Source organism: Ptychodera flava, chromosome 21 (assembly GCF_041260155.1).
Source record: "Ptychodera flava strain L36383 chromosome 21, AS_Pfla_20210202, whole genome shotgun sequence".
Taxonomy (NCBI): Eukaryota; Metazoa; Hemichordata; class Enteropneusta; family Ptychoderidae; genus Ptychodera; species Ptychodera flava.
This window is the reverse complement of record NC_091948.1, coordinates 6317228-6343151: the sequence shown is the minus strand read 5'-3', so window position 1 is coordinate 6343151 and position 25924 is coordinate 6317228. Positions and strand designations below refer to the sequence as shown.

The window sequence follows — 25924 nt, the reverse complement described above, 5'->3', positions numbered from 1 at the left end:
TGTTCGCAGTCAACTGAATACAGCTTGTGCCAGCCGTCATAGATTCTTGTGGGTCAGTCGTACTGGTCGTAACCTACATATACCGATCTTTGGACAGACATGTATGAATATCTTTTTCGCAAACTCTTGGAGAAATGCAAAATTGACTAGATCAACCATTTCAACCAACAACCGCAGGGAAAAGGACAAAATTTATCCTGGCAATATTTAATTCATGTATAGTTCACAGTATCACATAAAATGCCATGAATAGTGAAGAAACTCTCGAACAAGGTCAAATCTAACTGGATGTTTTGACAAATACTCGGCATGAGTACTTTTCTTCATATACTGGGATCGAGCTGCGACCACGTGCAGGCATCATCCAAAAGTACATGAGATTGCATAATGAGGCAGTGAACACTGGAGGACCGGACCTACACTTTAACCAATCAGGAAGCTGTAAATTGAATAATACATAATAATGAGACCTTACACATGAGGTCCCTCCAATGACTGCTCCGAAAGTGGACCTTAGATAAGCGGATTAACCAATCAGAGCATGCAGTACATGTGTGTAGGACGTGTATGTAGGTCATTTTGAAACAGGACTAGTTGGACCCACAAAATCATCCAAGATCAAAGAATAACTTACAGGACTAATTGGTTTTAAAACCCTAACATGAACTAAAAGCACAAATACTGTCATACAATTATAGTTAAAGGAAAATAAAGGATAAAGCAGACCTGGGCTTTTTTGAAAAACAAGATTTTCTGATCATAATACTAGCTCACAGGGATGAAGATATCACATAAGCGCCCTCAATGACCAGACATTTCTGTCAGCAGATCACAGTACTGTCAATGGAACTCATGGACTTCCTGGATTCACAAGGACATAACGAACAAATTATATTTCACCTCAAACCATTAGCATCGGGATGAGCCAAATTTGGTCATGATTTCCATAATTATTCACTGTTCAAAGGTTTACTCTGATTTCTGAGAAGACTTGATAAATAAAAATAATCTTGTGGTCTTGCTTAATTCATTTCATCTTGATTTTGTGTTGACTTTGCCTGTAAGTGTCTCAAGGGGTTTGTAGTGGCAGTAGACTATGAACTTGTCCCTTTTTAACTACGTATGAGGTAACAAAAAACCCAAGATAACCATATGAAAGTACTGCAAGTCAGTACAATTTTCTGTGGATATCATTACCTTGTTCATAAAGGTTTCAGGGTACCGACCACTCATGAACAATTCTAATGCTAAAGCAATCAGGCCCACACTCTGAGGGTATAATCCCAACTGCCTGTACACAGCGCAGTGCCGTCTGGTGACACAGACAGGCAGCTAACACGATTTTCATGTCCATAGAGAATGGCTAGTCTGATACCTTTCAGAGTGTCCCAGATATTCACTGTGTAGTCGTTGTAACCAACAAACAGAAGACGACCTGGAGGAAAGAAACAACACCGAATAGATATGAGGACTATTTCATTGTAGTGGCAGCAACTTAGAACAAACTTTTTTACAGAATACACAGCTTTCAGAAGATTTTCACATTTTTCAAATTAAATTTTACAATGTTATGAATGTTTGAAGTTTTTCATCCGATAGCTTAAAGCATAATGTGGAGCAAGATAAGCAAATGTGAATTTAATCACGCTGGAAAGAAAAGTCAAACTATTAAACTTACAACAACTTAAAGGTCTTAATTCTTGGAGACACACTTTTTTTCCTTGTGTTAGAGTTCTGACTATGCCATAGCTCTGCTGATTGCAGCAAATGACCGCAGGGTTGCAGATGGTAATGTATCTTAAATTAAGCTTGTTTTGGCCAATTTTCAACGATTATGAAATTATCACCCCTAATGGACAACAAGTTTTGACTAGTTATAGTTAATTGGTAAAAAAAATTCTAATATTTCAATTCCAATTATCACTTCTGATTCAAACATCTTTTGACTCACCATGGTTACCATGGTTACTACTTTCTGGAAAAGTTTGTCAAAGTCATTAAGAATCAACTCACCACTGAGAGAAAAGTCAAGACATGTCGCCCCAAACAAGATGCTTTCTTTAGTATAAATATTAACCTCTCTGTCTGCTCTCAGATCGTAGAGTCGACACTGAAGAAAAAAACAATAGATGAGAGTATTATAAACAGGAATATTCAAAATATTACACTGGACAAAGTTGGCTAGGATTTCAATGAATGTGGTTATGAGTTTATGAGCATCGCATGATATCAGAGATAAGGCATGTCGTACTGGCTGAAGTAAAGAGTTCAGTGAATGGGATGTTTAATTTATATTACAGGGACAAAGTTGAAATCTTTTCAAATTATTTCTGTATTTTTTGTTTCATGTGAGAAGTCATTTATGTTGTTTACAGAAAGATGCTGAACTGTCAATCATTAAAGCTCTACTCACACCATGGGTGTACACGTAACATGTAAATTTGCTGATGATGTAATTTCTGGTTTGTACCATTGATTGTGTCATCAAAGCATTTAATTATGTATCTATGAGTAAAGAGGGAGATGAATTTTGACGACTTATAATTAAGCATCACGTTTTAGTGAGTAGAATGGCGTGAGTGTTTGCTCGCGTTAACGAAAATAACCGAAATTATTTGAAAAGATAGTGACTTTCCCTTTCATGATTGCTCATGTCATATCAAGTTCTATTATCTTTGGAATTTTAGTATACTGCACTTGTACTACATGCATTTTATCACAAAAAGTGAATAATGAATTGTTATCATAAGCCAGTATTGTGATTGTTGTTGTCTGGTAGATTTTCTTTATTACCGTAGCATCATCTGAAGCTGTGGCAAAGGCATCTCCACTTGGGAAAAACCTTACAGCGTTGATATCAGATTCATGACCATCGAATGACTGCACACACTGTCCTGTCCTCATGTCCCAAACTAACGCCTGTTTGTCACAACCCTGGAAAATATTTTGTTGTTTATATCATGATTATTTAGAATTAAAAAAAAATAGTGATATAATTTATACATATCTGAAAGACTGATGTAAAAGCACATATAATACGAGTACAAATGAAATACCTTACTTATTTTGATAACAATAATTCAATAATCTTCTGCTCTCCACAAATTTTACATTTACATAATCTGGAAAATATGTACAGTTAGACAAGAAAGTTCACTGACAAACACCCAAAAATTATTAAAAATTATTAACACACAATAACCTTAGTACAACATTAATATAATGACAATATGGCAGCGAGCATGACTTGTCATTTTCGTAACTTACCCCTGATACAAATGTATTTCCAGATTCTGAAGGTGAAAGGTCAAGGCTCATGACATCAGCATTGTGTCCATGGAAACTCTGCAGTAACTGTCCACTTTCAACATCCCACAATGCACAAGTACTATCCCCACTTCCTGTTAGAATCTGGAATTCATCATATTCAAATGAAAGATAACATGAATGATAAAAGATCCATAGAAGTTGGCTTTAGTGGGCTGGAATGTAAATGAATAAAATAATTAATGTATGGAGAGATTCATTTTTAATAGTATTATTATTTAATCAACACTTAACCCTTCGTATGCTTTAATTTTTGTAACCAAAATTTTAGTAAAACAATTTACCAATTTTTATGAATTTTTCTGTTAATTTTTGATAATTTTGGACCAAATGAACAGAACTTTTCATTGGCTATAGTTTTTGATCAAAATTTTGGCAAAAATCTGGAAAAAAATTGTTTTGATCTGAAAAAAATGGTCTGCACGTATAATCTATAGAGACAACAAAAGTTGACTTTGGCACTCAAAGAGTTTAATGAACAAATAATGCACTTATGAACATAAATTTGTTGGAAATGAATAATTTTTTTTTAATCATATATGGATTCACTTTCCATTTCATTTCTCACAGGAAAAGGCTGTGTTTTACCCTAAAATTGACAGGTACACTTTCTTCTTTGACATCTTCATCTGTAAGTTAGTTCAACATTCAATCTCCAACACTCCTCATTCTTTGCTTTCAGCAACATTTAGTAATTTCACTGACTGTCTGTGTACAGCTTGCATTTTATACAGCATAGAGTCCTGGGAAGTTTTACATGTGATATGTCATTGATATCTGACTACAACATGAAACTAACGAAAAGTAATCTGCTATAATTTATCAATAATTTGATAAAATCTCTGTAACCACGGAAATACATCACTCCTGAGAATCTTTACAAAAATATTGACAATAATCAATAAATTTCCGACACAGCAAGCAAACAATTATTTCATCAATCATAGTGAAACATGGCAAAGTTCGTATACAGACTATTAATTTTATAACTGATAAAATATCCAACATCCGATCACAGATAATTTAATGAAGCTCAGATTTTCAGTAAGATTCTGAAATAGGAATATGATGCCATTAGTGTTATCGATGTCAAAACTTAAAACAAAACCCATAAATTTAAGACTTTATCAACCATCTAATACATGCACATAGTTTCGATTGAAACCATGTTTTTTATTTTACGGCCATTAAGAAGAATTATCTGACGTCTTTACATGAATTTTGTCATCATATTCACAGTTATAGTCATGAATCATAATGGCTTACAATGTGTTCACAAAAAAAACCCAACTGACAAACAACAGACATATTCCAGCCAATTGCCAAAAACAAGAACTTCAGGAGCAGTATACCTATACAGCCTACTGCATTCGCAATGTTTGAAAAATGTGATGATATCAACATTGGCATTTAGAGAGCTAGTAAAACAGAGAAGCTACCTCAACATTATCCTTCAGAATTTGTAGATTTACATATAATCAAATAATATTTATTACTATCAGCTACATTAATCAGTTTCGACTATCAGAGTAATCCTTGTTGTCAGAGAGGACTGTAGCCATTATTTCTACTTGATTCACTCTCTGATGAAGGATGGCTGTCATACTAGTTGGCTTGATGCCAAATTTAAGCATTTTGGTACCCGGCTGGTATGTACATGCATGATGCAGATAGGTCTGATCACTTCTGAGATCATGTTTCTTTGACAGGAAATAGAGGTTGAAGAACCACTATGCTTGTAACCTAATTTTCAATACAGTATCATAAAATTGTTAATTTAAAATTATTATCATTTTTATGCTTGGTGAAAATATTCCTTTCATACACATAGTGGATTGGTGGCTTGACCTAAGCAATGGACAAACCTCTGTAAATCTATGTTAATCTGCATACAACAATCATTCACATCTGTTGATTGTCAAAAAGGAACCAATCAGGAACAAGGAAAGCCAGGAATTCCCTCATCCATGTCAGATTGAGTTGTACATTAAATTTACTCACATCCAGCTATCTATGTGACTTGACTGTGAATTCTCCCACTGTTCATTTCAAAGCAAATGACAGACATTGCTTACCTGTTGGTCTGAACTTGTAAATGAGCAACAGGACATATAACTGGTGTGCATTGCTACTGTGCGTTTCTTGCTGGCTACATCAACATCAAGACTCAGCTGATAGACAGAACACTTGTTATCTAATCCCCTTTAAAAAACATATAAACTCTTATTGAAAATTCACATGGATATCAATATGTACATAATTTTATCAATATAATTATACACATAATTTGTTTATATAACAGCATCATTGAGTAAAATCAGCTAGAGTAAAGTTCAAATGTAATTTGGGTTCCATTTCAAGGTATGAAAAACACAGCATTAGAAACCTCTGTTTCTGAGCGATCTGGCTAATTTGTGTCATGTTTTCAGATTACAGCAGCTCAACCGCTATGCTGTAAATCGGACATTTCACTCTTAGACTAGTACTCAACAGATTCTGGCATCAGCACGACATTAATTCATTCTTGAATATTTTTGCCAACTCTCTTGAAACTTTCACTAATATCTAAAGACACTGATGATGAGTCAAAATGTTTGTAGCATATTTCCTTATCGCATTCATTTCCATTTCAAATTGATAAAGAACCTTTCCTTTCTGAAAAGTGCATTCTGCTATTAATTCAATAACAAAATAGACAGAAAGATGGAAGAGTTGTGAAAATTTAATTTGCCTAAAAGCTGAGAGCCGCTGTACGGATAGTTGGAAAAATATTTCATTTCACATTTGATGACAATTTTGAAGTCATTTTTTCTTGATACAAGTCTCAAAACATGACGAAAGAGAAATTTGCTGAATATACACACTTACCCACATGCTACCATTGTACCTGAAGGTGCATATGAGCATGCCATCACCCATGTTGTTGGCATGGTAACTGCATGTTCCTTAAAAAAAAATTAAAGACTTTTAGGTATTATGGTAGGTTTGGTCTTTTATGAAACAAGTCATCGTTGATGACACAGTCCCCACTTGTTAATGGGTACTTTGATTACAGGTCCTCAGAGAGGATAGAGTCCTCTTCATTAGGTCTGTGATAAAAATACTTTTGAATAAATTCGCTTGATACATGTCTGAGCTGTAGTTCAGGACATGAAAGAATCGTAATAAAATGGCCACATGGCGGCCTTATTGGATCGTATCACAGAACAAATCTATGTGCATATGTATGACAGACATCCAGCTCTATGGCTTTGCTCAGAATTAGATATATGCATAATTAATGAGGTACAGTATGAAGCATCATAAGGTCTCCCATCATACCATATATGAAGGGTGTACCACTTGTGGTTCCTGAGTTATGGACAAATATGTATATTTGAGGTCAAAGGTCATCGAGGTCATGTGACATTTTGTCAAAAAATTGTATTGCTAAGTTTTCCTATATACCAAAAATCAGACCTGTAGCTCTATTTGCTTGCTCAAAATTAGATATGTGCGTAATTAATGAGGTACATATGTGGCGTCATAAGCTGTTCCATCATACCATACATGAAGGGTGTAGCACTTGTGGTTACTGAGTTATGGACAAATATGTATATTTGAGGTCAAAGGTCACCAAGGTCACGTGACATTTTGCCAAAAAAATTTTATTGCTAAGTTATCCCTATATACCAAAAATCAGACCTCTAGCTCTATTGGCTTGCTCAAAATTAGATATGTGCATAATTAATGAGGTACAATATGTGGCTTCATAAGCTGTGTCCATCATACCATATATGAAGGGTGTACCACTTGTGGTTACTGAGTTATGGACAAATATGTATATTTGAGGTCAAAGGTCATCGAGGTCATGTGACATTTTGTCAAAATAATTGTATTGCTAAGTTATCCCTATATACCAAAAATCAGACCTCTAGCTCTATTTGCTTGCTCAAAATTAGATATGTGCATAATTAATGAGGTACAATATGTGGCGTCATAAGCTGTTCCATCATACCATACATGAAGGGTGTAGCACTTGTGGTTACTGAGTTATGGACAAATATGTATATTTGAGGTCAAAGGTCACCGAGGTCACGTGACATTTTGTCAAAAAAATTTTATTGCTAAGTTATCCCTATATACCAAAAATCAGACCTCTAGCTCTATTGGCTTGCTCAAAATTAGATATGTGCATAATTAATGAGGTACAATATGTGGCTTCATAAGCTGTCCCATCATACCATATATGAAGGGTGTAGCACTTGTGGTTACTGAGTTATGGACAAATATGTATAGTTGAGGTCAAAGGTCACCGAGGTCACATGACATTTTGTCAAAAAAATTGTATTGCTAAGTTATCCCTATATACCAAAAATCAGACTTCTAGCTCTATTTGCTTGCTCAAAATTAGATATGCACATAATTAATGAGGTACAATATGTGGCGTCATAAGGTGTCCCATCATACCAAATATGAAGGCTGTAGCACTTGTGGTTACTGAGTTATGGACAAATATGTATATTTGAGGTCAAAGGTCACCAAGGTCACGTGACATTTTGTCAAAAAATTGTATTGCTAAGTTATCCATATATACAAAAAATCAGACCTCTAGCTCTATTGGCTCGCTCAAAATTAGATATGCACATAATTAATGAGGTACAATATGTGGTGTCATAGGGTGTCCCATCATACCATATATGAAAGGTTTAGGACTTGTGGTTACTGAGTTATGGACAAATATGTATATTCGAGGTCAAAGGTCACCATAGTCAAGTGACATTTTGTCAAAGTGTCTGAGATATCTGCGTGAACGGATGGACTCATGGATGGACTCACGGACGGACATGACCCAATCTATACATGGGAGTCTATGGACTGCCTTATGGAGTCTATGGACTGCCTTATACATGGAAGTCTATGGACTGCCTTATACATGGGAGTCTATGGACTGCCTTATACATGGGAGTCTATGGACTGCCTTATACATGGGAGTCTATGGAGGTGAAAACTAAAAAGTCTCTAACACGGCCAAATTTGATCGCATTGTGAAACAAATCGATGTGCATCTGTATGAGGTAGGGTACTATCCTTGTACCAAGTTTGAACGAAATCGCTCCAGGCCTCTCTGAGATATCTGCGTGAACGGACGGACGGACGGACGCACGCACACACGGACGCACACACGCACGCACGGACATGACCAAACCTATAAGTCCCCCCGGACGGTGTCCGTGGGGACTAATAAATACCACTGAATCTGTTCGGAATGAAAACCTTGGGTTATTTTATTTTCAAAAGACCAAATGTGGCAAAAGAAGGCATCCTGGTATTAGAAAACATTCATATTCTGATTTGTTGGGAACAAAGACAATGATTATAGTTACACAGCCCAAGTGAAATGATCTAACATTTTACAAAATTGATTTGTTGAGTTTCTATTGAAATTTTTGATGTGACAGGTAGAAATCTGAATTCAATATCATTGATACAAAAACCCCTTTCTAGAAAAAAACTTGTTTAATCAAATATACAGTACAGCTCTTGCTGTGAAATGGACCACGAAATAGTTTCATTAAAAGAAGTTTGCACAAAGGTTAACTATAATAGGATGTAATGGTGAGAGAAATTTTTCAATATTACTCCTGTGGCTTCAGACATTGTGAGTTACACTTTAGGAACATGAAAATCTATCATTTTGTCTGAAATAATTGCAGTTTTATATTTGAAAGAATTTGCTACAAATCTGTTAGTGGATAGCAAATAGCAACAGAATAGTCATTGATTTATCCCCGTATCTTACCTTGTTTGTTGTGAATGCATCCCAGACAATCATCTTTCCATCCTGTGAAGAGCTGACCACATGTCTCTTATCCTGTGACCAGTCCATGGCAAGAACTTTACCTTGGTGACCTTTGAGAACCCTTCTTGGTTTCATGTTGAATTGTGGCAGCATTTCAAGTCTCTGTGCCACCGACCTCACTACAATACGCATAAGAAAAAATTACCAATCTTGTAACCGCTGTGTGTACAGCGGGTTTCAATTCAGTGTCACAACTCTGAATGTGAGAGAGTTTAGCTGCGGCAAACATCTTCTAATATTCAGCTGTAATTGTTACTAAAAACAGCTACATTTCAGATCAAGCAAAATTGACTGTCCAGACATATCTCGATTTCCCAATGCTGGTTTACAGTAATGGATCAATGATTCTGTGACTTTGGAATGTGTGGTGATACCCAAGTTAATCATTCATATCATACATACAATGTGTCTATCACAAACAGAGTTGTGGCACTGAATTGAAACCCACTGTAATTGAATATCATACTTTTCTGTTGTCACTGAATTTGTAATTTATAAATTTAAGTGCCTTTCACTTGTTATAATATAAATAGTGATTCTTACTGGTTGTTATAATAGAAATAGTGATTCTTACTGGTTGAAATGAATGTCTTTGGGGTTGAAACGTAAAATTCATTTCATCATGATTTGTATTGAGCTCTGATAGCTGGCAATGGTCCTGAAAACCTTGTTTAATAAAAACAAATATGACGGAACTGTGCATCATTAATTGAAGAAGTAAAGCTGAAAGCATAGTTATGTTCAACAGACAGGGTTGGATTCAATACAAATATAGCTTTTCACAACTTCAAAGATTTTTTAAATTTTCCTTTTCATCTCAGCTATACATATTGCTGTAAATATAGTTCCTATGATTTTGTAGGTTTTGTTTTTTTAACATTACATAATACATCTTCAATGAAGTTTTGTCATTTCAGGTTACATGGATTTTTTTCCACTGCAATGCTCCTCTGTTTGTTCACAATTTCTATTTGTCAAGGGTGTTGTTTTAATTTGTACTTTGATTCCTCTGGCTACTAAATTTGATTTTAGCAACTATACTTAACACAATATTAAATATGTACAGTCAATGAGTAATTATTATGCCACTAAATGCCCTTATAGAAACAGTTACTGACGGTAAACTGAAAATTGCTAGAAGGAGGTAATGGTAAATGTGTGTTTAATAAACATCATCCCAAGACAGTTTGATTATTCATCACTATGAAAAGTGTACTTCATTCAATTGCCACAAATTGTGAGAATTTATAGAGCAGACAGCTTATAAATACATAATGAACAAATAGATACAAAATTTGAAAAAAATACTTATAACTGATATATAATGTGCAAATCTCAGTCAGCAGTCTTCTTAATGCAGGGGAGTTCAAAGCTTTACAGGTCAATAGCTATTTAAGCAATAACCCCCGCAGCAGGAAGGTATACATGAGATTTTGGTACAATGCGCGACATATAGCACGAGCCGATAGGCGAGTGCTATACGGAGCGAATTGTACCAAAATCTAGTGTATACCCGACTGCGACGGGGGTTATTGCTATTATATTATATCAACTTGCGTGTCTTTGTCGTCTTACTCTGGTATTTTCATCACTCTAAGCCCCAAATGCAGAAAACGGACGTCTGAGAGATCGAACGTCGAAAATTCTGCGCCCGAGACCGAGCATTTTTATAAGTTGGGATTATGTACAGGCACACAGTATCCTACGATAAATACGCATTACGTTTATATCGACATAGCTTTTATTCGCATGCAACGCGAACACTATACTTGTCAAAAATACCTGCTGCAGTCACACACAAAATGGGTCAAGAGTTCAAATCAAAAGAAAAATGTAACAATTTTTTCCTAAATTTACATAAGAACAATAGTCTTGGCTTTTTTGGCATACTAAATATACTATAATATAATTAATAATTTAATCTAGTAAAATCATCATAATATAACACAAAATGCATCAGGATTTTACAGATTACTGTTTTTACTGTTTTAAACGGTTTTACATTAATTTTCTACACAACCTGAATCAATTACTTATTCAAGTTAAACAATTTAATGTTGATTAATTATATTGACTTTTGCGAGCAAAGTGCTTTGAATTTGAAATCACAGGAAACATGGGGTCACTGTCACCTCACTGAAGTAGGTCACAATCGCGACACGTACGATTAATGACAATTAACTAACGCGGTTCATTGATGCCTCTTACAGTAATGTTTCAATGAAAGCTTTCGCGTGAAAATGTACTTGTGTATGATTGATAAAATATGGATTCAAATTTCGCCTGTCATTGTCGAATTACATGTGAAATTAACGTAAATAGCGTAAGAAAAAGCCAACACGCATAGAATTGTGGGTACATACATTGGCTCAAGTGATGCAGATCCCTATACATTCAAAACAAATAAATGCGCTCGACTCATCTCCAGCTTCTAGTCTAGTCGGAGTAGGGTTCCCATGCACCCCATGGATGTATTTTTTTAACCTACATTTTTGTAATCCTTAGGGTCTATATTTAATGAATTTTGATGTTCCCAAAATCAAATCGTGTCCCATGGGGTTCATTTGGCGCCATCTTTGCCGCCATCTTGGCCGCCATCTTGGATTTCAACAATGGGGTAGGGGTCACGTATTTACCGCTCGACGGAAACAGAAACAATAAAATACTATAAACGTTACATTTTTAGAAAGCCAAGATCATGGCCTTTTCATTGATATATAACTTAATAGGGATTAATTAATATTCGAACGTCGATTAGACTTTATATCGGCCATTGACCGTAAATCGTAAAATTTGCTAAATTTCACACCCAATAATTAAGTTCCCGTTCCTCCAAACAATTTTTCATAAGGTATTTATATATTTTTTGGAAGAACTCAGTGCAATAAACAAGAAAAACAACATTAAAAGTATGTGTCTTGAGATTTAGTGGGTGCATGAGCTTGTTTTCTTATTACGCGGTATGCCATATATCCGTGTGTAACATAAGGGGTAGGGGTAATGTTTCCCTTTCTGTTTCAAATCATGAATGATGAAACCATATAAATGTTACATTTTTTGAAAGTGCTGCATCAGACCTTTCTAAAATATATAGATTTATGGGGAAAAGTTGCATATTTAAAAGTTACAAAGCTTAAACCTTTCGGTTTGTGTCGATTTTAAGTGATTTTTTAAGAACGAAATTACAACATATGGGGTAGGGGTAATGTTTCCCTTTCTGCCTCGGAACCATGAATAAAGAAACCATATAAATGTATACTGTTTGAAAGCTCTGGAATAGGCCTTTCCAAACATGTATAGTTTTATTGGGAAAAGTCCATATTTTAAAGTTACAAAGCTTATGCCTTTCAGTTTGTGTCAATTTTAAGTGATTTTTTAAAAACGAAATTACAACATATGGGGTAGGGGTAATGTTTCCTTTCTGCATCGAACCATGAATTATGAAACCATATAAATGTATACTGTTTGAAAGCTCTGAAAAGGGCCTTTCCAAACATGTATAGTTTTATTGGGAAAAGTCCATATTTTAAAGTTACAAAGCTTATACCTTTCAGTTTGTGTCAATTTTTAAGTGATTTTTAAGAACGAAATTACAACATATGGGGTAGGGGTAATGTTTCCCTTTCTGCCTCGAACCATGAATTATGAAACCATATAAATGTTATACTGTTTGAAAGCTCTGAAAAAGGGCGTTTCCAAACATGTATAGTTTTATTGGGAAAAGTCCATATTTTAAAGTTACAAAGCCTTATGCCTTGCAGTTTGTGTCATTGATAAGTGATTTTTTAAACAAAATTATAATATAAGGGATAGGGGTAATGTTTCCGTTCTGCCTTGAACCATGAATTATGAAACCATATAAATGTTATACTGTTTGAAAGCTCTGAAATAGGCCTTTCCAAACATGTATAGTTTTATTGGGAAAAGATGCATATTTGAAAGTTACAAAGCTTAAGTCTTTCAGTTTGTGTCAATTTTAAGTGATTTTTTGAACAATATGCACAAAACAGTTAGTCCGTTGGCCAGGTATCGAATCATCCCCTCTAAGGCATTTTACCCACTATGATTTTCTGTTAGCTAGTATTCTCAGCTGTTAACTGATGGTGTGTGAGAGTGTAACGACTGTTTGTGAAGGGCTGTCACGCCCTCAGTAGTAAAATAGGAATGGGTTAGGGGTAACATATTTACCGCTAGTCGGAAACAAAAACAAAAAAGTACCATAAACAATACATTCTTAGAAAGCCCAGATAATCCCCTTACCATTGGTATACAACTAAATGGGGATAAATCGATATTCAACATCGATTAGATTTTATATCGGACATGAAATGTAAATTGTAAAATTTGCTTAATTTCAAACCCAATAATTAAGTTCATGTTCCTCCAAACAATTTTTACAAGGTATTATATATCATTTGAGAAGAACTTAATGCAATAAAGAAGTAAAAAACATTAAAAGAGTGTATCTTCTTGAGACTTATGGGGTGCGTCGATTGTTTTCCTAATATATGGCATGGCGTACATCCCTCTATAATATACATTTAAGGGATAGGGTATGGGTAATGTTTCCTCTCCTACCAAACGCAGCGAATAAGGAAGCCACATAAATATCATATCTCTGAAACACTAACGCAGTTGTTTTTCCAACAAGATATGGCTTGATGGGGTAAACTCAAAAATTATGCAGTGACAATGCCTAAACTCAAAAGTTTGTGTTACTTTACTGACATTACTCTTTAAAAGGAACATAGAAAAATACTCTATAGGGCACTAAAAAGTTAAAATGGTGGTAATAAAAGACGTTTTACTCATTTCAATAACTCAAATTAGGGACAGAAAGTTAACAGCTATAAAATGTCAAAAATTATATATTCCAAACCCACAAACACTAAATTGGATGTCATAGTCGTCATGCTAAGTTGATATGACAGCAGCAACAATCAATCCATTTTCTTTAATTGTATCGCGAGAGATATATAAGCAATAAAGCACCACTTTGAAAGGATACCACACGGTTTCGACCGGTAAACAACATATACGCACGAACTTCAGTCGTGTGTATAAGGAGTGAAATGGTCAAAACCGAGCTCGAGTGGTGTACCCAACTTATAGGGGTTGTTTATCGCTATATTATATCAGTATATTGAAACTTGTGATGAAAATAAAACAATGTGAAAGAAACCCACTTTGGAGATAGGAATGGCCAACTTTACAGTATATCGTAAATACATGCACAGTCACGTGACCGTCTGGGCAAATCAGAGCTCACTATTAATAGTGTTACTTTTAATACCACACGGGAACACGAGAGAATCTTTTATCGCTCAAAACCAATCACCATTAATCCACAATATAGCTTCTCCATACTAAGATAAGATGGATCGACAACACTTTACCTTCCTTACCAGAAAACAAAAGATCATAACCAATTTTTCGAAATTATTTTACAACGCAGAACACTATACTCCCAATGAGGATTACATTTTCGACTGGGTACTAAAATTCAATAGCAAAATAATTCTGGAACTAAACCCGAAAAGCCAAATGTCACAGAACGCATTCAAATTACGCAACTAAATAGTAAACAGAAGGCGAACAAACACTCTCTACACCAAGCAATAAGAAGGCGAGACAAACCTCAGAAAATGACTAAAAAGGCTTATATTCCCATTGACACCTCAATGTTTAAAATGCCTTGTGAGTGAATCTATCATTAGTTTCTTATCATGGATGACATTTAACCAATGTTAGACCCTGACGTCTTTGAAGCAAAGACCCTACAAACGGACGTTTTAGGGTCAATGCTTGAAGATACCATTCCCACCAGCATGATCGAATCAGAGAGACTAGATTGATCTAACTTTCGAGCTAGATCAGCCACCAGCAGCTGAGAAAAATAAGTCAACATAATCATCAGAGTCAAGCGAGCTAGACAACGGCTTCACACATTATACTCCACAGAGAGGACATTCTTACACAATTCACAAAAAGCGTTCAAAAGCTTCGTTAAAGGCATTGTTCGCGATCCCAGGGACGGGTATGGCTGGTTGCTTGGCAAATGCAAATATTAGCATGCTGAATCAAGGTGTAATCAAGTAATAGCTTATTTATAGATGGGAAAATCCTAATCCTGATAGTAATGATGAACTATAAACTTTGTGAAAAGTTGAGAAAATTTGCCACTTCTTTGATTGTATGTTTTACATTCCATGTTGTACAGTACTGTACTATACATGAACAGTCAATACATCCGGCAAGTATTCTGTGCTGTTCTTTTATAGTTAGGTCCCCGCAATCCGAGATAGTCTTTCTATAGTGTCAACCATTCTCTTCGATTACTGTAATCTACTCCAATAAATTCCCATTTAACTCATTTGTATGATTACAGGGAAGCCTAAGCCTATCTCTTATCACAATCTAAGATTTGAGATATTTGACAACAATATATATGCAATTTTCATATTTTTCATAGGCCTAAATAACACACAGAAGAAAGTCATACTCAATGTTTTGTCCAATTGAAAGTCAAATTTTCACGAAACAAGTAGAGGTGGCCATCTGTAAGCCAAACGAGAATTAATATTAGCAAAGATGGATATTAATTAAGACTTTCCCATTTCCGATCCCAGTTACTCATACAACGGGGTATAAGCGAAAGCCAAGAGTATCGAATGTGTTGAAACCTAAGTGGCCCCTATTCAGTACCACGTAGCCTACAGGTACACCTTAAAGAATACTTACCAGGCCAAAATACCGAGTGTTGAATTCCTTCAAAAGTGGCAACACCTGGAAAGACACTGCGGCAACCAATTTATCACCCTGATCTCTAACTATTTACCTCTACACCCAATAAAGCACCGGACTCAAGACAGTTGTACATCACAAACTTAAGAGAGCGATCGAAGACACTCGCTACACAGAACGCAGGATGGAAGGCTGCAAAGACGATTCTTCAAATAGGCCAAAAAGAGGCTAAAAACAACACAACATTCACAGCAACGACGACAGGTCGGTTTTCTTCCTATACTACGGTACAAAACCAAACCAAAGGGTCTTTCAAAGGCCACCGCACTTCCCTTAAAGCCGGCTCGAAATGGACTGGGATCATGATTAGTGCCAAGTTTGGTTGGGCGTTTTGGGGCATGGCTCTGCATAATGAGTCTGTTGGTATGGTTGCGATCGTTCGCATTATCTGCGGATCTGTTTGCTCTCAGATCACGCTCAGGCTCGGACTAATATAGATACGTACAGCCTTCGTTTCAAGGTTCGTTTCAGTCATGCCATGGCAAATACTCGAAAAAAAAAGAAAGGAAAACTATCAACTTAATCAAACAAGAGTTTGCTTGAATGAATTTACCGAAGTTTCAGGCCATATCAACGTTCATTATGTGAATGATTCGGCTGCTGACCGCCATGTACATACGGAATATTGAAAAGCTTATATCTGGGCTTTCTAAGAATGTATTGTTTATGGTACTTTTTTTGTTTTTGTTTCCGACTAGCGGTAAATATGTTACCCTAACCCATTCCTATTTTACTACTGAGGGCGTGACAGCCCTTCACAAACAAGTCGTTACACTCTTACACACCATCAGTTAAATGGAAAATAAGCAGATTATGACAGCTGAGAATACTAGCTAACAGAAAATCATAGTGGGTAAAATGCCTTAGAGGGGATGATTTCGATACCTGGCCAACGGACTAACTGTTTTGTGCATATTGTTCAAAAAAATCACTTAAAATTGACACAAACTGAAAGGCTTAAGCTTTGTAACTTTCAAATATGCAACTTTCCCAATAAAACTATACATGTTTGGAAAGGCCATTTCAGAGCTTTCAAACAGTATAACATTTATATGGTTTCATAATTCATGGTTCAAAGCAGAACGGGAAACATTACCCTACCCTTATATTATAATTTTGTTTAAAAAATCACTTCAAATTGACACAAACTGCAAGGCAAAAGCTTTGGAACTTTAAAATATGGACTTTTCCCAATAAAACTATACATGTTTGGAAAGGCCCTTTCAGAGCTTTCAAACAGTATACACATTTATATGGTTTCATAATTCATGGTTCCAGGCAGAAAGGGAAACATTACCCCTACCCCATATGTTGTAATTTCGTTCTTTAAAAATCACTTAAAATTGACACAAACTGAAAGGCATAAGCTTTGTAACTTTAAATATGGACTTTTCCAATAAAACTATACATGTTTGGAAAGGCCCATTCCAGAGCTTTCAAACAGTATAACATTTATATGGTTTCATAATTCATGGTTCGAGGCAGAAAGGGAAACATTACCCCTACCCCATATGTTGTAATTTCGTTTTTAAAAATCACTTAAAATTGACACAAACTGAAAGGCATAAGCTTTGTAACTTTAAAATATGGACTTTTCCCAATAAAACTATACATGTTTGGAAAGGCCCATTTCAGAGCTTTCAAACAGTATACAATTTATATGGTTTCATAATTCATGGTTCGAGGCAGAAAGGGAAACATTACCCCTACCCCATATGTTGTAATTTCGTTCTTAAAAATCACTTAAAATCGACACAAACCGAAAGGTTTAAGCTTTGTAACTTTTAAATATGCAACTTTTCCCCATAAATCTATATATTTTTAGAAAGGTCTGATGCAGCACTTTCAAAAAATGTAACATTTATATGGTTTCATCATTCATGATTCGAAACAGAAAGGGAAACATTACCCCTACCCCTTATGTTACACACGGATATATGGCATACCGCGTAATAAGAAAACAAGCTCATGCACCCACTAAATCTCAAGACACATACTTTAATGTTGTTTTTCTTGTTTATTGCACTGAGTTCATCCAAAAATATATAAATACTTCATGAAAAATTGTTTGGAGGAACGGGAACTTAATTATTGGGTGTGAAATTTAGCAAATTTTACGATTTACGGTCAATGGCCGATATAAAGTCTAATCGACGTTCGAATATTAATTTATCCCTATTAAGTTATATATCAATGAAAAGGCCATGATCTTGGCTTTCTAAAAATGTAACGTTTATAGTATTTTATTGTTTCTGTTTCCGTCGAGCGGTAAATACGTGACCCCTACCCCATTGTTGAAATCCAAGATGGCGGCCAAGATGGTGGCAAAGATGGCGCCAAATGAACCCCATGGGACACTATTTGATTTTGGGAACATCAAAATTCATTAAATATAGACCCTAAGGATTACAAAAATGTAGGTTAAAAATACATCCATGGGGTGCATGGGAACCCTACCTTCTGACCCGACTACTCTCCAGGTCGTCGTACAGAAATTGGTTTCTCATCTAGCATAGAACTATGCCAACTTCGTAAAAACGCTCCTTTCCTTTGTCAATAATCCAACGACTAATAATAAAACGACTGTCATCCAGATCCTGCATCAATATGAGGCAGCAGCAAGCTATTATTATACGGAACATTCAATAGGGTCGAGCGAGAGCGACTCGGAGAGATGAGTAATTTATGCTTGAATTCTCAGATGTGCTGATGTCGTAAATTTAAAATTACATTGCCTCAAAAGTACATACTTACATTCTACATCGTTTAGCTTGTGTCGTTCATCTTCCAATTTGGCTTTCAAACTCTCTAACTCTCGGCTCAATGTCGATATCGACTCCTCCTTCATGGAGGCGTCTGTCGTCGCCATCTTGGATTTTCCAGCAGTGATGACGTCACGACATAGGTCATCCAGCTCACTTTCCAACGTGCGATAGCGGCAAAGTTTTAATACGCCTGTTTTTCACTCTGATAGTTGGTTTCGTCTTTTTAATGGTTGAGTTTTAAATACTTCGTTTAGTCCTGTTCGATAGGATAATGATATTGAGTTGCTTTAAATCTCTGACTGTTTGTTTCGTGGATTAGACCCTATAAAAGTCACTAGCTATGGATAATTGAGCATCGAGTGAAGATGGATACACATAGGCCTACCTCAACATTACAGAAGGTGTTGATGTGATCAGAACCGATGTAACCGATATGAATGAATTTTCAGAATGCTCGCTGACGAAAAGAATTTTTACAGCTACAAATGTAGATACATCGACATGTAAAAGCAAACGTTTGAATCGCAGATTAAATTTTCGATATTTAAACAAGATGCTTCGCACCTAACCCTGCTGAATGGAAAGCTCCTGGTTATTTAGTGACAGTGCTTTTCTCTCGATTCCCTTCCACGGTGATCTTTAATTAATTGTTAAAAAATCAAAAATAGGAAAGGTTGTGATGACTTTTTAAAAGAAAAACTGATCAAACAAATTAAGTTCTTGTTCCCTAGCATCCTGTGTCTATGTGTCTGAGGTCATGGGTGGAGCTCATATAGTAAGTATGGCTGAAAATCATATTAAAACTTCCACACCTAGTCTTTTATTTATTCATTATGCACCAAATTTGCAAAAAGCATACCAAGCAACCAAGTATATTTTTAACAGATATTTATATCTAGCCACCCCTAAATATTCAAGTAGATATAAGATTATTAGGGCCCTAACACTATATTTGTAAGCTTGGTATTTCTGGATATATTTCTGGGATTGAAGTTAACAAAATGTTGAAGTCTGATCTTAGTCAGGAATGGACAATTTGATATTCGGAAGGGGTCTGGAAGTTTGACTGGGAACCTGATCCCCCCCCCCCCCGCCCCCCCGCTTTACTTCGATCATGTTTTCCCCAACACGACCGATTCTAGTAACTTTTGTTACTTTTTCTGTCAGACGAATCTTCTTCTTTTTGCGCACTCCGAAATGTCAATATTCCCTGTTCTTGTTGTTGAGACTCTACATGACATGACAAAAGCGAATTAGGAAAGAAATGTACAGCAGCACAAACTTCACATGTAACTGTCTAAGCAAACAGCCTCTGCGTCAGCAAGCTGGAACATGTAGCCCTACTGCAGCAAGATTACTGATAGAGGACAAGGTGATTGCAAAAGAAGACTGCTTGTTTAAAAAAAAAAGCCGCGACCGTTTCCCAGTGAAGGATTTTGTATGGTCAAAAGTCCCCTGAATCCTCTTTGGAAAAGCGAATTCACTATATCAAATTGTTGTTATCATAGAGCAATTGGATAAATTTTGACCATGAACACGACGTTAAAATCCAAGATACTTCATATTTTCTGTTTGGACCTCAAGATACCCCATTCGACGAATACGATGAAGAATCATGTGTCAAGTGTCTGTCCGTATCGGCAGCCAGTAATGATGACATATGGTAAGTGTTGATTGTAGTTACCATCATTTTATTTGGCGGTGTTTAAATTTCTTCATGTATGCCGATATTTGGACGAATAAGTATTTTCCAGATAATTGTTGTAAGTTAAATAACGTATTTTGTTTGTTTATCTGTTGTAGTCACAAAATGTTACAATATTGACTGAAGAACATACGACAAGTGCATCTGTCATGCCAACCAACGCACAATTCCAAGAGGCCCAGTTTCTATGCATTATCTGGCCGTGCTGAACCCTTCAATATTTCGGTCCTGAAAACCAACAAGCATGAAATGATCAAATAGATATTAATACACAAACTTACAATTGTATTGGGTTAATATAAATAAAATGAATCGAAGGAGAGATTCAGATTAGAATTCAACAACAGACCTACATTTAAAAATAATTGATCTGCGAATTTGAGTTCTGGTGCACACAGGTGCACGTTTATTGCGTTTCAAGGTCTGCAGCCCGTATATGCACTGTGATTACGATGGATTGCAATAACAGTAACCAAGTAAATATTTATATAGTATAAGTACAAATGAACTAAACATGGATTTGCAAATGAAACGACTCAAAGTGCAAAGACAAGTTCGCAACAGACATAAAAAACACGATTTTCCAAAGTTTTCAAAGCTGATTGTCTGAGATAAAATGCTTCCAGTGGTGTATGAAGCTACTAATCTGAAAAATCGTTCCTGAATCATTTTCACTCATAATATTCAAATACTTTTGGAAATGAGGATCTTTAACGACTTCTTTTGGTAAATAACGTTTCTCAGCTTGCCATACAAGGGACACACTGACAAAAATGGTATTCATCCTCCATACGAAAAAAAGAGCACAGCTTTCAAACTCTGTAAGTGTTCTGAGGCCTCCCTTCCGTAACTACTTTTGGAAGAACAGAGCAGCAAAAACACGCAAAAATTTGCATCACATTACGACTTCGGTTGAAGTGAAGATATTTTCAGGTTCTAACAAGTTAAAGTGAATTCGATTCTACAGTGTACGTTATAAAAAACTCGAATATCATCATCACCGGAACTCGAGTTGGGTTGCACTGTAATCCAATGAATTCAATAACAGAATTGTATATATATGAATATTTAGCTTTGCCGATTTAAAAGAAAGAAGATATACTGTTATTTTTCGTGGGATATTATGTTCGCTTTACTATAATTTTGGGTTTATCCAACGCTATAATTCACACTGTTGTGTGAATTTTGATGTTCGATTGTCATCCATCGCCACATGTTCCACATTTTCCCATCCTGTTTCGAAGTTCATCTATCTATGGAAGTAAGAAAAAGATGATATATCAAAATAATTTTAAACATAGACACGAAGGAAGGGTCAGCAAGGGGAACAAATAATCACGAATCATATAATTGTACTGTACCAGATCACGTGACACTTCGGTCTTTCAGTTTGTTTTTGGAGTTCCCTCTTTGTAAGCTTATCTTGTGACTCGCTAGCTAGCTGGTAAAAACAAATTAGTTTCGTTTAATCCTTACTGAAAGACTTGCCTGTAAGAGTACACATGCATCAGATCTAACTTCAGGTCGATATTATTGGACACATTTGATAAACTTTGTTAGAATTTCTTTAGGTGGGAAGGAGAGTGAGTTTGGCAACGCAGTTAGTTTAATTTAAAATCAACCTTCAAACGACATTTTGTTTATTTCTGATATGAGAACCGTGTACGCTTTCATTCCCTTGGTATTGAAGCTCATGTATTTCGCAAGGCTATGTGGTAACTCTAACTTCACTAAGGACGATGGTAACAACCTCCAATCCCGTTTACTCATTACAAATATCGTGACAGATAATTAAACTTTCTGACTTGTTGCCCGGCCACCTCGGTATTGACAATCATCCGACATCATGACGAAACTGCCAGTCATGATAATCTTTTTCCGAAATATAATATGAACATTTACTATTGACAAAAACTGTACACCATAGTGAAAGTTGCTTATATCACTGCTGAAAATATGTTATCAATATTAATGTTTTGATATCTGATTGGTTGATTGATGCCATCGGTGACGTCACGTCCGTAGACTGTGACCTTATACTCACTATTTCGACTTTCACATTGGTATATGGCAGATGCTACAGGGGCAGTATGCACTTACCCTTTCAAAACGCCTGACATCACTTCTCGGTTGTTTTGCCGGAGGTCCATAGATCCTCCTTTCACGACCCTGATGTGCACCGGTACTTTGTTCACAATCTTGCTGTGCTCTACTGTGTTAACGTGATTGGAACTAATTTAGGATAATTGGATTTTCATATTTTTCAAATTTCTGAAAAATGTTGAGTGCACTATAGCTGAATGTTGCAATTTTACAAATTATTCATAAAAACAAGTGTATTAACTTAAAAAGAAAAATGGATAAGCTTACATTTGCAGATTAAACCGACATTACTTCACTATCCAATTATCCAAATTAGTTCCAATCGTGCTCTATACAATCAATAATCGTGTAATACGATTTTGACCTATGATTTTTTGGATAACAGATGGGTATGATTGCTATTCATTATTTATTTATTGACTGATCAGAAGACAGCTAAAGGGGGATTTTGCCTTTTCTAAATTTACCACAGCCCTTTTAATTACAGTCTTTACAGCAAACAATACAGTTCCGAGACCTACTCAGCCCTATTTCAGGAGCTTTGTTAATGTTGTAGGAAAAACATGTATATTGACATTGATCTAACTGACCGTTCATATGCAAACCATATGAAGGAAATGGAATTTATTTTGCAAAGGTTTTATATTTCATCGTTGACACTATTTCGGTTGAAGGCCGGAGAATGACTTTTTAGCATCGGAGGGAGTTAAAAGTTACGTCATACATGCTATATGTCGGCTGAATCGATGTCATCCTATGTTCACCCGAGTATCGAGTGATTCAAATTAGTAGTCATGCCAAACATCACCACATAGCACAGAGTCGACTTTTTTGATCTTTGATTGTATGCTTGGGCATATGATGTTGTAAAAAGGTCCTTGCTTGATATCACATCATATTTTGACACAGTCTACTTGCAACATACTATGTTGTATATTTTAAACATCCTCATAGGGTTGCAAGGTGTAGTTGTAATATGTTACACTGTCTTCGAGACGACACTGCACCACGGTTGAACATTTTGCATGTAGCATTTCATTGAAGGAGTGAAAATATATATTGTCATCAGCACATTAATTATTCTTCTACATTTGCAGAGTAAAGTGACAAATAATTTCATACCAGCCATTTTTTAATTCAAGTTGGTTTATTAAATTGACGTAACAAGAATAAAGTATCGACTTAATCAAGACAACAACAAACATACCTTAAGATAAAATACAAATGTCAAAATTGGTTAGTTATAACCCACTTGCCAGTAGCCTGGGCCCAATTCTTCGCTTTTGGCCTTCGTCCACAATGTGGACGAAGGCCAAATGCGGAAAATGGGGTCTAGACTAACTTAACAGGTAAAGTCCTTCACTTGACAAATATTTGAAATTTTTTGCATATTAAAGCAAGAAAACAGGCCTAGAATTCTACTTTAAGAGATCACTTGTGCATGAGTTGAAGTCTTGTCTATGTCCATTCCCTCTAATTTATCCGTGCACAATTCTGGAAAGTTCAGTTTTGTTCCGGCAATGTCAGAAGAGATTTATCAACTTTTACAGGTGTTTTGTCTCTTCTATCAGGAAATGTTACCATGGTATTGTACTTGCATATGTGTATTTTCATTATTTTTATTGAATCGAATAACAGTAAACACAGTAACAAGAAAAACTTCAAACAAAACAGGCCACTGCAATGTTATCTTACTCTCAAAGTTTTACAGTAATTTTCTGGTGTACAGCTGAGGTTCTCATTTTGAAACTCTTGGCGAAAGAATTATTGTTATATCTTACTTTTTCGAAAATCGAGAATTTTACTTTCCCTCATATAGAGTCAACAGAGGCATTGCGGCCATTTTGAATTTCAAATACGGGTAATTTATATCTCTAGTTCCAAAGTTTGCACGTTGACCCCTGTTTCTGTTCCTGATTTTGTACGAAAACGGTTGAAAGTGTCACTGAGGAAAGTTTGATCAAAGGAAACTGTCAATGAAAGCTAAAGTGCTGCAAGCCAAGAGTACACGGCATAAAACCACTGAAGAAGGTAAGATGATTGGTGATTTCGTATAAGCATAATATTCTAGAGTTCAATTGGCAAGAAATGACATACTAAATGTTGAAAAAGCCACTGGATACATATGTGAACCATTCTGCTCAATACCATCAGTGAAGTGAACCCTGAAAAATTGACACATGAAGAATTAACACAGAGGTCATGAATATGATAAGTTTTTGTAAAACCACATGTATAATTGATTTGATAAAAAGTCTCTGAAAAACTAAAATGTCGGTTAAAAAGACATGGTACTGATATGTATATACAAATGGCTGTTCACTTTTTCCATCTGGACTTTTAAAATGTTACATGAGATGTGACTGTGTGTAGTATTGTATCCTAACTTTTCTTTGTTGTTGAGACTTCCACAGGTGAAGTAATTCAAATAAGGATAACAACTGGTGAAGACAAATCAGGGTGAAATCATGATTGTAGCGCCCTCTACCGAGACAAGTACTATCAATGTCGGGTAAGAAACATTTATATTATTGTACATCTTTGCTGGACAACTTTGCAAAATGCGTTTTTAGTGGTCTTCAGAACATATTGTCAGGACAACTTATGTTTTACTGGTTTTATACAACCAACATGAATGAGCTGGTTATGGCAGAAAAATCTGGCATGAAAAGGGATAGAAAAATCACAGGCGCGTGTGGGTTGGGTAGTCTGCCAGATCGATCGATTTTCTGCTCGATCTATCGATTCCGTGCTCGATCTGCCCGCCACTGGGAGTATTTAGGTTGCAGCACAGGTTATCGTAAAGTTGCTTGGATAGTCGTTCCGAGGCGGGCGGCCGCAGGTCGCCGTTTACTCTTTTTTTTCCAAGTAAACGGCGACCTGCGGCCGCCCGCCTCGGAACGACTATCCAAGCAACTTTACAATAACCTGTGGGTTGCAGTGGCGGGCAGACCGAGCACGGGATCGATAGATCTAGCAGACTACCCAACCCACGGGCGTTGCGGTCACGGGCAGATTGAGCACGGGATCGATAGATCGAGCAGAAAATCGATCGATCTTGCAGACTACCCAACACACGGGCGCCTGTGGAAAAAATCCCCCGTTTATTGAAACTTGATCGAAACTTGATAGAAAATCTGTTGATGAATGTAACAAAACAATAGTTGTTGACATGCCAACATTTGCACATAACAATATCTTAGCAAGATAAACGTATGCAAAATCAGGTCTGTATGGAATGCAGTAATACACAGTACATTTTTTTTAGCTCAAGTATGGCAGTGCACACAGCAGGTGCTTTACTCAAAATCACTTTTTTGCAAAGATTGATGAATTTGTCGACCCAAGATTGAAATATTCAAAGGGTTCGCCTTGAAG

At 36.0% G+C, this 25924-nt stretch overlaps 1 protein-coding gene across 1 annotated transcript; it reads right to left on the bottom strand.

Moving 5' to 3' along the window:
- Positions 1 to 600: 600 nt before the first annotated feature.
- On the bottom strand, positions 601 to 18886 carry LOC139121254 (guanine nucleotide-binding protein subunit beta-5-like). Its single transcript, XM_070685984.1, has 8 exons — positions 18728 to 18886; positions 9110 to 9288; positions 6196 to 6272; positions 5403 to 5529; positions 3268 to 3411; positions 2794 to 2934; positions 2014 to 2110; positions 601 to 1435 (listed from the first exon to the last, which is right to left on the bottom strand). Exons 1-8 carry the CDS (start codon positions 18840 to 18842, stop codon positions 1257 to 1259), a joined length of 1059 nt encoding a protein of 352 aa, XP_070542085.1. The 5' UTR covers positions 18843 to 18886; the 3' UTR covers positions 601 to 1256.
- Positions 18887 to 25924: the final 7038 nt, after the last annotated feature.

Bases quoted from the DNA above. Each gene is read 5' to 3' on its own strand.
- LOC139121254 (XM_070685984.1), bottom strand. From the start codon at position 18,842: ATGGCGACGACAGACGCCTCCATGAAGGAGGAGTCGATATCGACATTG. The intron at 9,289-18,727 runs GTAAGTATGTAC...TGCGTATTGTAG, and splicing joins CAAGCTAAACGATGTAGAAT to TGAGGTCGGTGGCACAGAGA. The intron at 5,530-6,195 runs GTAAGTGTGTAT...TGTTTTTTAAAG, and splicing joins GGTACAATGGTAGCATGTGG to GGGATTAGATAACAAGTGTT.